The following is a 16,276-nucleotide window of genomic DNA, read 5'->3' as shown; positions in this document are numbered from 1 at the left end:
TTAGGTGTAAGGTTAGATTGTTTATTTGAGATATTTCTTGTTTCTTGAGGTAGGCTTGTATTGCTATAAACTTCCCTCTTAGAACTGCTTTTGCTGCATCCCATAGGTTTTGGATCATCATTGTCATATGTCTCTAGGTATTTTTTGATTTCCTCTTTGATTTCTTCAGTGGTCTCTTGGTTATTTAGTAATGTATTGGTTAGCCACCATGTGTTTGTGTTTCTATGTTTTTTTCCCTGAAAGTCAGCAAGCCTGTGTCTTTTGGTTGGAGCATTTAATCCATTCACGTTTAAGGTAATTATTGATATGTGTGTTCCTATTACCATTTTCTTAATTGTTATGGGTTTGTTTTTGTAGGTCCTTTTCTTCTCTTGTCTTTCCCACTTAAAGAGGTTCCTTTAGCATTTGTTGTAGAGCTGGTTTGGTGGTGCTGAATTTTCTTAACTTTTGCTTGTCTGTAAAGCTCTCTGTCGAATCTGAATGAGATACTTGCTGGGTAGAGTAATCTTGGTTGTAGGTTCTTCCCTTTCATCACTTTGAATTTATCATGCCACTCCCTTCTGGCTTATAGAGTTTTTGCTGAGAAATCAGCTCTTAACCTTACGGGAGTTCCCTTGTATATTATTTGTCATTTTTCCCTTGTTTTCAATAATTTTTGTTTGTCTTTAATTTTTGTCACTTTGATTACTACGTGTCTCTGCGTGTTTCTCCCTGGGTTTATCCTGCCTGGGAGTCTCTGCGCTTCCTGGACTTGGGTGGCTATTTCCTTTCCCATTTTAGGGAAGTTTTCGACTATAATCTCTTCAAATATTTTCTCGGGTCCTTCCTCTCTCTCTTCTCCTTCTGGGACCCCTGTAATGTGAATGTTGTTGTGTTTAATGTTTTCCCAGATGTCTCTTAGGCTGTCTTCATTTCTTTTCATTTTTTTTTCTTTATTCTCTTCCATGGCAGTGAATTCCACCATTTTGTCTTCCAGGTCACTTATGCGTTCTTCTGCCTCAGTTATTCTGATATTGATTCCTTCTAGTGTATTTTTCATTTAAGTTATTGTATTGTTCATTTCTGTTTGTTTGTTCTTTAATTTCTCTAGGTATTCTTTAATTCTTCTAGGTCTTTGCTGTCTCTTGTAACAGTCTTTATTTTAAAGTCTGTTTTATCTGATATGAGTATTTCAACATTTCTTGAATCTTCGTGATTTTTGCCTCCATTCGTTTTCCGAGGTCCTGCATCATCTTCACTATCATTATTCTGAATTCTTTTTCTGGAAGGTTGCCTATCTCCACTTAATTTAGTTGTTTTTCTGGGGTTTTCTCTTGTTCCTTCATCTGGTGCAAAGTCCTCTGCCTTTTCATTTTGTCTATGTTTTTGTGAATGTGGTTTTCCTTCCACAGGCTGCAGAATTATAGTTCTTCTTGCTTCTGCTGTCTGCCCTCTGGTCGGTATTTCTTTATATGATTCTGTATCATCCATATTCTTTGAAATAAGCATCTCTCCCTTAAGTAACCAAAAAACTGAAACTTGTAAGGCAAAAAAGAAAATCCTGCTACTAGAAGTACCTGCGAGGAGAATAACCAACAGCTAATGTTTTTTGAGAACGTCTGTGTTCCAGGAAATTATCTGAAGCCTTTTATGGGCTCTCATACATTTGCTCCTCAAAGGCCCCCAAGAAGGTAGGGGTTGTTGTCAGCCCATTTTACAGGGTCAGGAACTGAGGTACAGGGAGCATTTGTGCTGTGCCCACAGACACACAGGGTGCAGCGGAGCCTGACACTGCCCTTTCCGTAGTGTCCTAACCCCCACTCAAGGCAGGAATCATCCCTGTCCTATTCCACCAGTGACCCTCAGAAATACTAATGGATTTGCCTGATTTTAGAGTGAGGAGAGGCACCAGAAGAAGCCCCTGGGTTTCTGGATGGCCTTCTTGCTTTTGCTTTCAGCCACGTAAAGAGTTTGTGTCTTCAGCTCCTCAGGGACAGCCTTCGCCACTGTGTCCCTGCCCTGATGGGCTGTTGGTATAGAAGCCAGGCCCCGTGTCACACTCCAGCAAAGAGAAGAATAAAGGCTTGGAGGGAAGGGTCAACATTTTCTCCTTCACAGGATACCACATGTGCAGCTGTAGCCTGCCCAGTGACTGGCCTCCTCCTGCTTGTCCACTAGGGGTCAGGAAATAGCAGGCCTTCAGGTGGGCCTGGCTGCGGAAGACTCAGGGCCCACCAAGAGGAGGAAAAGCGGGCACCCACAGCATACTTCCCTTCCCCTGGCTCTTCTAGCTCTTCTAGCACGCAGCAAAGTCAAGGAGCATCAGTGGAAACAAACATCTATGAAGTACTTCATCTGGACCAGGGGTCACACTGGGCCCTTACATCTGCTTTCATTTATCCCTCCCTGCAAGTGCTATGAAATACATCTTATTAGCATCTCCCCTTTTCAGATGTGGAAACTAACAGAGGTAAGGGACTTGCCCAGGGCTGCCAGCAATTAAGTGGCAGCACCAGGAGTCACACCCAGCCCAGCTCTAGAACCCACTGTTAACCCCACTCACCACACCCACCTCTGAAGCCAGATGGTTTCTATCCAAATCCTCATTGTGGTGCAAGGTGTGAGAAGCAGGTGGCTACCTGTGAGAGGCGGGGTTTGGGGTTGGGTTTGGTTGTTATTCTTTAACTTTGCTTATTTGTGCTTGAGCTCACTGGAGACCCAGTCCTGCAGAAGGCACCAGGGGTCAGCTGCCCCCCTAGAACCAGGGGCTCTGGAGCAAGTTGCTTAACCTCTGTGAGCCTCAGTTCCTTCTGGGATACAGCTGGCTTGATGGCACCCGCCTCATCGCATTGTTAGAAGGAATTATGAAATAACGTGCATAAACCACATAGTCCAGACTCTGGCACCATACAATAAGCACTTGATAAATAGCCAATAGCCATTTTTCTATAGGCACTCATATCACACATGTATGTATATGTGAAAATGTGATAATCATGTGTTTGTGCAGAAAACATATTCCAGCTTAACAAATTGTTGCAAAACAGACACCCACGTAGCCTGCAAATAGACCCAATACAAAACCAGCACCTGAGAACCCCCCACCCAACCCGTGCCTCCTTCGCTGTAACCCCTCCCACCCTCATGGGCAGCAGTGACCACAACCCTGACTTCTCTGCTATTCATTTCCCTGTTTTTCTTTATAGCTTGACTACCTAGTTATATATCACTACATGGTTTAATTTTGCCGCTTTCAATTCTGCGTAAGTGGAATCACACCAGTATGTATTCTTGCCTGTCTGTGTTCTTTTGGAATTACCTCATTTAAAATTAATCCACATTATTGATGATTTGTTTTCTCTGCTGTATAGTAATTCCAATGTATGAAGATATCACAGTTTGTTTCTCTGTTGTTCTGTTGTTGGGCATTTGGGTTGTTTTCAGTTTGAGGATCTTACGGGATTGGGATAAGCATTCCTGGATGTGTCTCCCAGTGGGTTTCAGACTTTCTGTAGAGTATTTACCTAGGAATTAGGATTGTGGGTCATTGGGTGAGTCCCTCTTTGGTTTTACAGACACTGCCAAAGTTTTGCCAGAGTGGTTGTCTAATTTACATTCCTACCAGCAGTATGCAAGAGTCCAGATTCCCTGCATCCTTGCCAGCACTGGGTATTGTCAAGCTCCTCAATCAGCTAAAAATCTAATGACATTTCACTGGGCTTGTAATTTACATGTCCCTGAATTCTAATGAGGTTGAGCATCTTGTCCCATTCCATAGTTCCTTTGAACCTCCTCTTTTGTGAAGTACCTGTTAAGGTTTCTGCCCCCTTTCCACTGGTTTGTCTTCTTCTCATTGACTTACAGTAGTTTTTATATAGTCTCGATATGAGCCCTCCGATTCTTGTATGTGTGTTTTTAAGGATGTATGTTACATGTATATTTTCCCACATCTTTGCTTTCCTAGTGGGCTCTTCTGATGAATCTAAGGAATGACCTTAATTTTAATGTAGACCAATTTGTCAAGCTCTTCTTTTAATGCTTCATGCTTTCTTTGTTTGGTTTAAAAAATCTCTCCCTGCCCCAAACATTGTGACAGTACTTTTGTCTATTATCTTCCAGAAGCTTTATTGTTTTGCTTTTCACACAGGTCTCCGATATGCCTGGAATTGATTTTTACATGTGTTGTGCAGCCGACTTTTTTTCCCTATAATTTCAAATTGTCCTAGCACCATTCATGGAAAAATTCATCCTTTCCCCCACCGCTTTGTAGGCACACTTTGTCATAAATCAGGCGTCCACGCAAGTATGGATCTGTTTCTGGGCTTTCTCTTCTGCTTTACTTGTACGTTTGCTGTTTCTTGTGCCAGAAACACACTATCTTCATCATTACAGCTTTAAAAGAAGTCCAGTAGGGTATGTCTTGACAATTCTTCTTCTTCTTCCAAGGCATCCAGGCTGGCCTTGGCCCTCAGCGTTTCTATGAACAATTTAGAATCAGTGTGTCACATTCTACAGACACACAAAAGATGTTTGTTAGTATTTTTATTCATTTTCATATATCAGTAATAATAATAAAGTTGATTAATTCTTCCTGGGCCAGGAAATTCCAAATACAAAGAAGTCTCCGTTTGGATTTTCCTAGTTCTTCTGGTTCTATGTGTCTGACCTGATCCCCTTCCAGAGGCTGTCATGTCAGTCCCTTTGACACATTGCATCTAGAAGGAGGCATATTCCCAGCGCTGAGAGAGACACATGCAGAGAACAGTGTCCAGGGAAAGAGCAGGCGGGGGCTGAGTCTGAGCTCTGCCCCTCCCCAGCTGGCTGAACTTAGGCAGACCATGGCCAAGAAGAGTTTCTCCCTCCCCGTTTTGTGTCACTGCTGTAACTAGTATTCTCATTCACACACCCTTTCAACAGATTGTGAGCTAACTGTCCTGGACCAAACTAGGGACAGAAAGAAGAATAAGGCACCATCTCTGCCTCACAGGGCTTCAAGTCTCCTCCAACATGTCTGAGACTGAGCCCCAGTCAAGGCCAGGTCTGAAAAATGACCCACAAAAAAAATGTCCCATGGTCAAATAATTAACAAGCAGCTTCATGCAACATCCTGCTCTTAGAGATTCACATGTAGCAGGTATAAGATCTGAGATTGTCCTCAAATTTGCTTAACAATTGTACTGGTTTCCTATCACTGCTGTAATAAGTTACCGCAAATTTAGTGGCTTAAGATAATATAAATGTATTATCTTACATTGTGGAGGTCAGAAGTCCATAATGGGTCTCCCTGAGCTAAAAATCCAGGTGCCAGCAGGGCTGCCTTCCTTCTGGAGGATCCTTTCTGGAGGGGAGAATCCACTTTCTTGCTTTTCCCAGCTCCTAGAGGCCACCCACATTCTTGGCCTCAAGGCCCTGTCCTCCGTCTTCAAAGCCAGCAGCGACTAGTCAAGGCTTTCTCATGATGCCATCACTTTGGTTCTGTGGTCTCATCTCCTTCTCTGACTCTGAGTTGTATTCCTCCTCCTTCTACATCTACAGGTCCTTCAAGATTACATTGGCCCACGAGGATAATCAGCATAATCTCTTTATTTTAAAGTCAATTGTTTAGTGACCTTAATTCCATCTGTAGCCTTCGTTCTCTTTGGTCAGTTACAGTAATAGACACAGGTTCTGGGGATTAGGACATGGACATCTTTGGGGACCATTATTTAACGTCCTATACAGTGGAACCCTTAGCCTGCAAGTGCACTCACCCCAGCTTGATAGCGCGTGTAGTGCATTGCTGTGTGTGTTCTTCACAGCACACGGTACAGTGGGAGGTCTTTCTCTAGCCCCACTCCATCATGTACTGTCCTCTTTGGCACTGACATCATATGGTAGGTTGATTTGTTTATGGCCTTTCTTCTTCCCAAATACCAACTCCACAAAAAAGCAGGGATTTTGTCTGTTTTGTCCACAGCCGTATCTCAGCTCCTTGCACAGAGCCTGGCACCTACAGGTGCCATTATATATTTTGAATGATGGAGAATGGTTGGAGGTCTCTCCAAGAAAACAGCAAGTTTCTTGAGGGCAAAATCCTTGTCCAGTTCATCTGTCCTTCCCCTGCGTCCAGAGATGGCTGGTGCTAAGTAGGAAGATTGTATAGCATGAGTGGCAGATTTACACCAGAGGTTCTCAAACTTTCTGGGTTCGTTGTACCCTTAGTGTCTTATTTTTCACAGAGCCCTGAGTCTGCAGATATACCCAGCAACTGTGTTTATCAAGCAGTTAGGTTCGAATTACTTAATGCACGTTTGAAAAAAATAACACACATAAATTGAAAGAAAATAATATTTCTATTTTATTTTTAAATATGTATGATTACTTACTAATGGGTTGTGTGTCCCTGCCGGGGACTGCACAGATTCTCAAAACTTGGAATCAGATTGGACTGCACCACCTTCATTTCCTGTGTTCTGCATTGATTTCCACACCACGTTTGCTTTTTATCACAGCAGGTACTGAAAACTCAGTTCACAAAGACAGGTTGTATTTGAAAGGAAGTTGCTTGATCCAGTGCTGAAACCGTCAGCCACCTAGAGTGAGTGGTTGTGAGTAGTTGTATGAGTAGCATCTGACAGATGTTAGCTATCACTGGGTTTCCCTCAAAAACTTAAAACATTTTGCTGTACCCCTGTGAGTTCACTGTGGTACCCCAAGGTGCCTCGACACACAGTTTGGGAACTGCAGATTTACACTAACCTAATTTACGGAAGGCCTGTGTTCAAACCAGGACGCCAGAGTTAGATCACCATGGGGGTCATGCCATTCTCTCTCCCTTTGTTCAGTCCTCACATCCCTGGGAAGCCAGGTTAGCATCAGAATGTGCTTGGCAGGTGGGCAGTCAGAGCAAGGGGGTGGACTCTGGACTCTGGATGGCCAGTCCGTCTGGACCCTTCTGATGCTTGGGATTGCGGCTGCTTCCCACGAGGAACCCTCTCTGGGGCTTGGCCTGCTCCCAGCATCAGCCCCTCTCCCCTGATGGTGGCTTTAGGAAATGAGGCATGGGGGTTGGGGGGGTGAAACACACTTTGGAGAGAGGGGGACCAGGAACCCAGGTGTGCTGGCCTTCATTGTAGCAGAAGAGATACAGGCGTCATCCATTTAACAAACACTCCATGGCTCTTTCTGGGTGCCAGACTCTGTTCTAAGAGCTTTACAAATACGAGGTCATTAAATCCTCCCTATAGTCCCGTGGAATAGTCCTAATATCATTCCCATTTTACAGATGAGAAAGCTGAGGCACAAGGAAGTTAAATAGATCTTTCCCAAGGTTCCCAGAGCTAGGAAGTAGTGGACCTGGGATTTGAACCCAAGTGGCCCATACTCTCTCCGGACCTGCTTGAAGGATGCTTTTCCCCTAAGGGGATGAGAGAAACCTGGCTTCAGAGCCGGCTGTGCTGCTTTCTGACTCACTGTTGGGAAGTGAGGCACTAAACCTTTCCTTCCACTGTGAAATGGGTGCAGTAGACTCCCCGTCAGGGCCATTGAAAGAATTACAGCAGATTATGCTTGTAAAGCACCAGGCTCAGGGTAGCAGCACAGGAGGGGCCCTTCTCTCTCTGATCTCTGCGTCCCGGGCTCGCCTCCCCTCCCCTCCCGTGTACACAGTCTGGCAGACAGCAGGGGGCAGCACTGGGCCGCTGAAGAACCTTCTCTCCTGGACCTGGAGGCGCTCACCATTCAGCGCAAGGATTCTGGATTTTAGGGCCAGACCATCTGTTTCTTGTCTATTTAGGCAGAACATTTTGAGGGGGGTTTGCTAAACAAGAACAAAATCACAGCCTGGTGGGATGAATTGAAAAGAGAGAGAAGAAGCAAATTCAGAAGTACCTTTCTGTAAGATCACAGCCTGCCTTGTGTGCTCTCAGGGGAACAGCATCCTCTAAAGACCCAGGGCTGTGCTCACCGATGCTGCTTGATTTGAGCTGTTATCCTAACATATTTCTGAAGTGAAAAAGGGTGTTTCCTGATGCATGAGCCTCCCATCCCACCCCACCCCACCCCCACTACTGGATTGTCCCTTGGAAAACATTCAAGAACCCATTGCTGCTACAGGTTTACTTGGCATCTCTCCGAGGAGGAGCTGCTTTAAAAATATTCCCTCACTTCAACTGAGGGGGAAAAATGCCTTTCACACAAAAATACGCATCCTATGTCTTTTTTTTTCTCTTTTCTTTTCTTTTGGCCACGAAGCTTGCAGGATCTTAGTTCCCTGACCAGGGATTGAACCCGGGCCATGGCAGTGAAAGCACCGAATCCTAACCACTAGACCACCAGGGAAGTCCCCCCTACATCCTTCTTTGGTTTTTGGAATGGGGTCCTACCAGGTTTCTTTGGGGGAGAATTCTGTCCTGTTCAAATGGAAAGACACAATCCAGTGTTTTGGTGACGCGTGCCTTGGCCTAAAGGAACCAGATGGAGAGACCACCTTGGCACGTGGCTTCTCTGCGGTGACCTCTTCCCATCCGAGCTGCCAGAATGGATGGCTGGCCTGTCTGGGCCTGGTGGGGGCTCTTGTGGGCAGCTGAGCTTGAGGGATGCCCTTCCTTTTGTGTCATAACTTGCACAAGGGCAGGACACCCAGGGCCTGGAGTCTCCGTCTGTCCCATGATGCTGGCTGGTCCACACTCCCACACTCTCCTCTGCCCCCATGTGGGGGAGGGGTAACAGAACACTCTCAACACAAGCTTTTTCTTTTTTTAAATTTTATTTTTGGCTGAGTTGGGTCTTCGTTGCTGTGCACGGGCTTTCTCTAGTTGTGGCGAGTGGGGGCTACTCTTCGTTGCGGTGTGCGGGCTTCTCATCGCGGTGGCTTCTCTTGTTGCGGAGCACGGGCTCTAGGCACGCGAGCTTCAGTAGTTGCAGCACGCAAGCTCGGTAGTTGCGGCACATGGACCCTACAGCACACGGGCTTCAGTAGTTGCAGCACATGGGCTCAGTAGTTGCAGCGTGCGGGCTCTAGAGCACAGGCTCAGTAGTTGTGGCGCACAAGCTTAGTTGCTCCGCAGCATGTGGCATCTTCCCAGACCAGAGATCGAACCCTTGTTCCCTGCACTGTCAGGCAGATTCTTAACTACTGCGCCACCAGTGGTTAAGTCCCAACACAAGCTTTTAAAGCTCATTGGTTGTGTCTTTCCAATGATACTAAAAGCTTGGTCCTTTGACCTATTCAGTATTAATTATCATTTTCATTGTTCAATCTGTAGGGGATGGAGCAGTGATTATTACATTGATTGGGGGGATATTTAATTTGCATGAAAGGAGGCATGTTATCATGGGGGCGCTGCTGGGGGTCAGAGTGATGGCTAGGACTATGGAAGGGGCGTCAGAAGAGTAGTTGCAGCACCCCTGGCAAGAGAATTGTGTTCTATCTCCGTGCCCCTTTCTTTTGGGACAGGCTGAGTAGTTAGTTTACTTGCTGAGGCATCTTTAGAGAGCCAGTGGCTGACCAGTGGCTCCCCTCAGCCTGCAGCCTGGACAGAAGGATAGAGCTGGCTTCATGATTTTGTCCTGAAGCAGAAAGCCCTTCAGTCTACCTCAGGTACAGCTCTTGCCTTGGACACCCCTGCCCCTGTGTCTTTCTCAGCATCACTTCCTGCTTCGCTTTCCCCCATCTACCGAAGAGGACCGAAGCCAAGACTAGCTCTGCTCCCTAACTCTGCCCAGCTAAGGCCAGTCCTCCTAATTCTAGCCCATACTTGAAAGAGCACCAAGTTCTAGACTTTTCCAAAAACACCCCACCTTTCTCAATTTTCTCTGGCCGGTTATCTCAACCTAAGTTGTGACAAACCAGAGCCAGTGTTCTAATAAAGTGGATTCTACTTCTCTCCAGATTCCTATAAACAGGAATAACTGTGAGACCAGAGGTCATCGGCTGGGTACAGGAGCGGCTATTTTGAGGCCCTTGAGCTTCTAGATTGTTCCATATCAGAGTAGGATTTCACTGAGGGTGGATTAAGCCCCATTCCTGTGATAGAAACCATCCTCTTTTCATCCTGTCCTTCACGAAACAACATTCCTTATAAGCCATCTTTAAGTGATTGCTTTGGGGTTCTGGGTTCTTGTCTGTAAATGAGGAAGACGTGGCTCCTTTGCCAGGTATCTAAAAAACAGTTAAGGTGTCTATAGTTTCCCCTCCAAGTCAGCGAGCTCCAGGAAGGCCTGGATTGTTGACTCTTTACTTCAGTGCTGAGTCCCCATCCCTGAGAAGGCTTCTTGGCACATAGGAGGAATTCAATAAGTATTGACTGAGTGGATGAATATTTGAGCAGTTCCATGATGACATCACTGGGAGATTTCAGGCTGAGTTAGTCTACCCTGCGAACAGACCAGAATTATCCTTCACTGAGCTCAGCTTCCCTTTGGTTGAATCCATTTCCTACCTTGTTCCTCATGTGCCCACATGGACCTGTTAGTACCCACACTCCAGGCTGTCTGCTTAGGTTGAATTGACCCATGTACTGATTGTCCCCACAGGCAGCCAGCTTCCTAAGAAAAAGCCACTTCTTTACTCTAATTTTTTATTCCAAGGGCCTTGTGAGTTATCAGTGCTCAAGTTGAAATTTAGTTAAATAGAGACAGTCTGTGAGTTTTTAGTTTGGGCTCAGTGCTTTTCCAGAACGATCAAAAGGTTTGTGCAAAATTCCAGATACTATATCCATCAAATACGTTACTTAATCACGTACCTAGTACTACCTTCTCAAGTCCTACAGAAGGGCTTGAGGCCTGAACAGCTGTTACAACAACAGAGAGCAATTCCAAAAATATGGGGGTGGGGGGGAACTGCAAAACTGAAATTAATAAAATGTTTAATTAAATGTGCTCAAAGCATATCATTATGTCAGCTTTGTTGTTTGCTAAATTTAATGCCTGTAAACATTTCATTACATTTGAGAATAATTTGTGGCTTCAACTTTTCTCACTTCACAAGAATTCCTGAGTTTGCACAATGAGCGCTGAGAAATCTTCGCCAACCGTGAATTAATTGAATTACATAAAGCCAAATAAATGCGAAAGCAAAATTATAAAAATCCTTCCAAAAATGTTTATGGCAGAAAAAATATTTCATGATAGACATGGACATATTTTAATAGGTTTAGTATGATATGGGGTGGAGTCCTGTAAAAGTAACTGTACTTGGAGCCCACAAATATTTCAAAGCAACCTATTGAAACTATAGAATTCCTGCATGACAGTGCTTCAATAGAGTTTCCAAAACTTAGAAATGCTAGCTTTCCCCTCTAGGATTTTTAGACTAATTCCTCTAATGTCATTTGTCTAATCAGACCTCTCATATGATCAACGTAAAACAGTTTTCTTGAGCTTTGGTAATTTTGCTCAATGAATGGCTTCTGCTTTTAATCTAATCTTGCTTTCATCTTCTTCTTTCAGGAATCCTGTTCACGATGCTGGTGTTTGGACCAGCCTGTGGATTTATCCTGGGCTCTTTCTGTACCAAAATCTATGTGGATGCGGTCTTCATTGACACAAGTAAGGAATTTATCTCAATTTCCAAGTGCCACCCACAAGCCCTTCCTCCCTCATAAAGGAGCCCCAGCCTCTGGGTTCTAAAACCTTCCTACTAAGCAGCAGCCTTAATGCATCCACTTCTCTAGCTGGTGGCCCCCTTGAGATTAGAGGAAAGATTGGGTCATGAATTTGGTTCAGAGGGTCTGGCTTGAAGCATGTGTTCTGCTCGTGTCTACCTAGAGACTGAATAACCCCCTGGGGTTGATTTCACTCCTCAAATCTGAAATTTCCTCGTCTGTAAACTCAGGGTAACAAGACTTATACCTGCCTTGCAGGGCTTTTGTAAGATAAATGAGGGGACAGATGTGGAAATGCCTGGCATACACAGATACTCGTTGAACATTGGTCCATGAACCCATATGAGGACCCTATTTCTTAAACTAAAAGTGGGAGCACGTGTTCAAGTGCAAATGTACACATGGGGTCAAGGAGACAGAATATTTGAAAATTGTTTCTGTAAGACACTGTCGTGGTGCGCTTTATAAGGAAATATACCATACCTCAAACCCATTTTAAGCGACATGTCTTGTGTTCTTAGCAGGAAGAGCAAGTGTATGTCTCAGCCTGCTCTGGGCCCCCCCCCCCACCATCCCTAGCACACTTGGATTGAACAGCGTGCTAGTTGAGATACGCTAGGCCATGCAGTGGTAACAGACAATTCCCAAATCAAAGTGATTTTATGCAACCAAAGTTTATTTCTCAGCCGTACTGCATATCCAGTGCAGGTTGGTGGTATTTGGGGGGTGGAGGGTGAGACTTGCCTTTTGTAGTCCCTCCAGGACCCAGGCTCACAGAAGTTTCATCTGACTCCTGCCTGCCCAGTCGCCGAGGCAGGAAACCAGCTCCTGTTCAGAAATGACACGCATTGTTTATACTTACATTTCAATCACCACAGCAAGCCGCCTGGTGTATTAATCTGTTGCTTTGCGACAAATTACCCCAAACTTCGTGACTTTAAACGATAGGTATTTTCTCACAGTTTATTTCTCTGGGTCTGGAACCCAGGAGCAGCTTAGCTGGATGGTTCTGACTCAGGGTCTCTCATGAGGCTGCAGTCAAGGTGTTGACCTGGTATCAAATCATCTGAAAGCCCACCTGGAGGGGCTCCACTTCCAAACTCACCCCATGGCTGTTGGCAGTCCTTGGCAGGTGGGCTCTCAGGCTGGCTCCCACGGATCTCTGTACAGGGCTAACCTCGGCATGGCCTCCCTGGAGCAAACGACCCAAGAGAGGGTAAGAGCACCTGAGACAAAGCCACAGTCTTTTTATAACCTAGTCTCACAAGTGACACCTCCTTGCTTCTGCTGAGTTTTGTGTGTTAGAAGCAAGCCACTTGTTTCTGTCTACATTTGGAAGAAGGGATCATTTCTTAAGGACGTGAATTCCAGGGGTGGGGATCGTTGGAGGCCGTCTCGGGCACTGCCCACCGTATGTGGTCACGACTCAACTGCGTGCCCGAAAGAGGACGCTGTGTTCCTGTGCAGCTTAGCAAGTTGAGAAGCCATGTTTCCTTTCTCTCTGAAAACAGTGCAGGAAGCCCTTCCAGCTTCTCTGTCTCATCCCGATCTATTCCCAGGATCAATAAGAACTCTCAGTCCCCTGGTTCTCAATTCATCATCTCTCGACAGGGCTAAATTTACTAATTCACCCCAAAGACATAATCTGGTTTTAAATCCAATCACGTCACTTTGTGATTCACTCCATTAATCCCAGTGATATATTTACTTGTAGCTAATGATGTTACAAATTTCCAAACGGGGGAGAAAAATCAAACGCAGCCTTATTTGCTTGTTCGTTTTAAAGTGCTGGGTCTGTTCAGGAGGTCATTGAATGCCGCTGTTTTGTAGCCCTTGGTTGGCCCTTTGAACCCTATTCCTAGCGAGTAGGATGACTGGTGGCCTGGTCACAGAAACAACCCAGGGTGACGGTCAGCTGCCATCTTGCTTCTACGGACAGAAAGCCAGCTTCCGCCACTGCACCAAAGGCAGTACAGGACAGGAGTAGTGAAGGAGGGGAGGAAAGGGGGCACCCTCCCAGTCCATGGGGAAGGCTGCCTGCGGGGAGAAGGCAAGTGTCCAGGCAGCCTATCCTGCCTTCAGTGTGTTAGCAGGGCCCCCTTGAATCAAAGCTTGTGGAATACCAGAATCCCTGAGCCAGAAAGAACCTCAGACATCATTCTCTTCCAACTCTTGCATTATGTAGATAAGGAAACTGATGCCCAGAGAGGGAAAGGGATGTACCCAATCCAAGGGGTGTATCTATATTAAACCCAGGTCTCCAAGCAAGCATGTGGAGACGCCCCCTCGCCAAGATTCCTCTTGGGAATGAAATAGCATCTTTTTCTCAGTGACTAGAATGGCCAAGAGGTAGACAGGTGGCTGGAGGGTGCCTAGCCCATCCACTCGCAGCCCCCTCAGTATGCCATTCCCTTGCTCAGGCCGTCCCCTCAGTCTGGAGTGCCATCTCCAGCCATCCTGCTCAACATCTGTCCTCACCCTTCAAGGCCCAGGTGAAGCAGTGTCATCTATGGTTCTAGACTCATTGGCAGTTTGAAGCCTCCCATACCTGAGACAGATGGGCGCGTTTCCGTTCCGTCTGGGCATCCTGCTGAGGGCCGCCTTACCCCCAAATGAGTTAATAGCGGACTTCCTATCTGATGAGTCTCTAAGGACTGAAGGATGTGTTGTGAGTCACCCTCTTTGCATCCCTTCTGAAGGCCCCCGGAGGGCTGGTGCCACTCTTTACCAGCAGAGGGCAGAAGAATATAATTTATTCTATTCAGGAGCCAGTCACAGAATTCCATCGTTTCCAGCGGTTTTCTAATCTCGTGACTGAAACTTGTCATTCTGTCTGTGAGTGGATTGGGGCTGTATTTCGAGGAGTCGGTTCTCAGTTCTTTCAGGATGACCCTTCCCTGTCTTTTCCTCACCGACTAAGACGGAGCCCCTCTTTCGGGCTGTCCAGCCTGTTGGGAATGTGCCCTTAAGCATGAATGTACAGGGGCCACGCACACAGCCATATGTTTCGGGGGACTGGGAAAAGTAGTGGCCTGGGAATTGTGCGAGGTGGGCAAGGCAGGTCCCTGGGAGCCCCTTGTTATGGGGTAGTTGGAGAAGGGCATGTGCCTTTCACCAGGCAGCCTTGCAGTGGCTGAGGAAACAGGGTGGAAAGGCAGAGACCGGTGAGGGAGTCTGGTTGGAATCTGTGTGTCAGTGAAGCTGGGGCTGCAGGGGAGGTGGTTGGTTGTAGGAACAGGCCAGCTGTGGGGCTGCAAGACCCCAGGGGCAGCTCCCCAGGAGGGCTCCCCTGGCGGCACTCAGACATAGGGATTCTGCTGCGGCTGCCTTTTATCCGTGTCTGAGCCCTCTGTGGTTCCCTCGGCCCCACTTCTTAAGGAGGATAGATGCCTCCTCTGACAGCCTGGGGAAAGAGTGATGGTGCCAGCAGAATTTCTTTTCTAGAATATCTTTGTAAAGCTGAGACCAGTCAAGAGCAGGACGTAGGAAGAAGGGCCTGGTAGCAGAGTAGACCCCTGAGTGCTGGACTGACCAAGCTTCACAGTGTGGGTTTAACAAATTGATGACAGTGGCAGCCGTGAATTGACTCCTTTTTAAATACATAGAATGCCTCTTTGGAACCTCACAGACGATGTGTCCTCCTGCAGTGATTATGAGTTCTGAGTTCAAACATCAGACCAGACCTCCATTCACATCCCAACTATACCCCTTACAAGCTGTGTGATCCTGGGGCCATTTCTCCTCATGGGTCTATGTGTGGATGACATGATCATGTTAATCATGCAAAGCAGTTAATACAGTGCCTGGGGAATAGTAAACACACAGTAAAATTAGGTGTAATGAGGAACAGAGAGGTTAACTCACTTCACAGCCCAGGCCTGTCTGACCCCAACTGGGCAGCTCACTTCCCTGAAACCTCTCCAGGAGTTTAGCCAGAAGGCTGCCCCCTTCCATGGACAGAGGCCTTGCTGAGATGCCCTGACGGCCAGCACTTCCGTACAGACTGGTCCTAAGGCACACCAGCCCGCTCTGCTACAGCTGCACAGCGTTTGCAGCTGCAGAAAGATACATCCGTCCATTGGCTTCACAGAAAAGGTCGACAAGCAGAGAGCATCCAGCTCTGCCACCCTGGGGCTGGCTGCCACTACCAGATTCCTTCACGTTGGACTAATTAGTCCAGAGGCTGGGATTCTGAACCATCCATGCTGCCCTCCATCCCCTCCCCCTCCCTGTCTCCGGTTTCTAATTAGGTCTGGAACTTAATGATACTCTTGGACTTCTTGAGTCCCATAGCAAAAGTTTTACAAAGTAGGTTAGAAAAATAGGTAAATGGACTGAGGAAAACAAAGCAAAACTGCTCAGAGAGCCTTAGTATCGCTTACACATCAGTATGGCCTGGGACTTAGTCAATGTTCCCAATTTGCTTTGATCTCTCCTTCTCGCAGTCTTGGGTATCCTCATGGGTGGCTTGGTTGGTTAGTTTTAAACTGGTTTAACCCCGTTCCTGGGGATTTCTTTCGTTTGAACCAACAATGGTAGTGGTCCTTGGAAATGGAGGGAAATCTCAACGAAGCCCATATGTTTACATGACCTTCAACAGAGGGAATGAACAGCTGTCAAAGCTTGCTCAGCTCACCCAACGAAACCAAGAAGCCCTCCAAATGTTCGATTCCAAGAGTGCAAGAGTCAGAACCATAGCTTTTATAAAGCAG

The 16,276-nt window shown here is 46.3% G+C and overlaps 1 protein-coding gene across 9 annotated transcripts in view; it reads left to right on the top strand.

Annotated features, from left to right (window-relative positions):
* The window catches only part of SLCO3A1 (solute carrier organic anion transporter family member 3A1), a 335,014-nt gene that overhangs the window by 244,801 nt on the left and 73,937 nt on the right, over window positions 1-16,276 (top strand). For all 9 annotated transcript variants that reach the window (XR_003681759.2, XR_003681758.2, XR_003681757.2 and 6 more), the window contains exon 3: window positions 11,410-11,508. Coding sequence is in view for 6 of the 9 variants with exons in the window: in XM_024114938.2 (XP_023970706.1) it covers window positions 11,410-11,508 (99 nt within the window). In the remaining 3 variants the exon portion in view is untranslated. The remainder of the gene's footprint in view (window positions 1-11,409; window positions 11,509-16,276) is intronic.

The sequence above is a fragment of the Physeter macrocephalus genome, chromosome 11 (assembly GCF_002837175.3).
Source record: "Physeter macrocephalus isolate SW-GA chromosome 11, ASM283717v5, whole genome shotgun sequence".
Taxonomy (NCBI): Eukaryota; Metazoa; Chordata; class Mammalia; order Artiodactyla; family Physeteridae; genus Physeter; species Physeter macrocephalus.
Note: the sequence above shows the minus strand (reverse complement) of the source record. Positions and strands in the feature narration are given on the sequence as shown.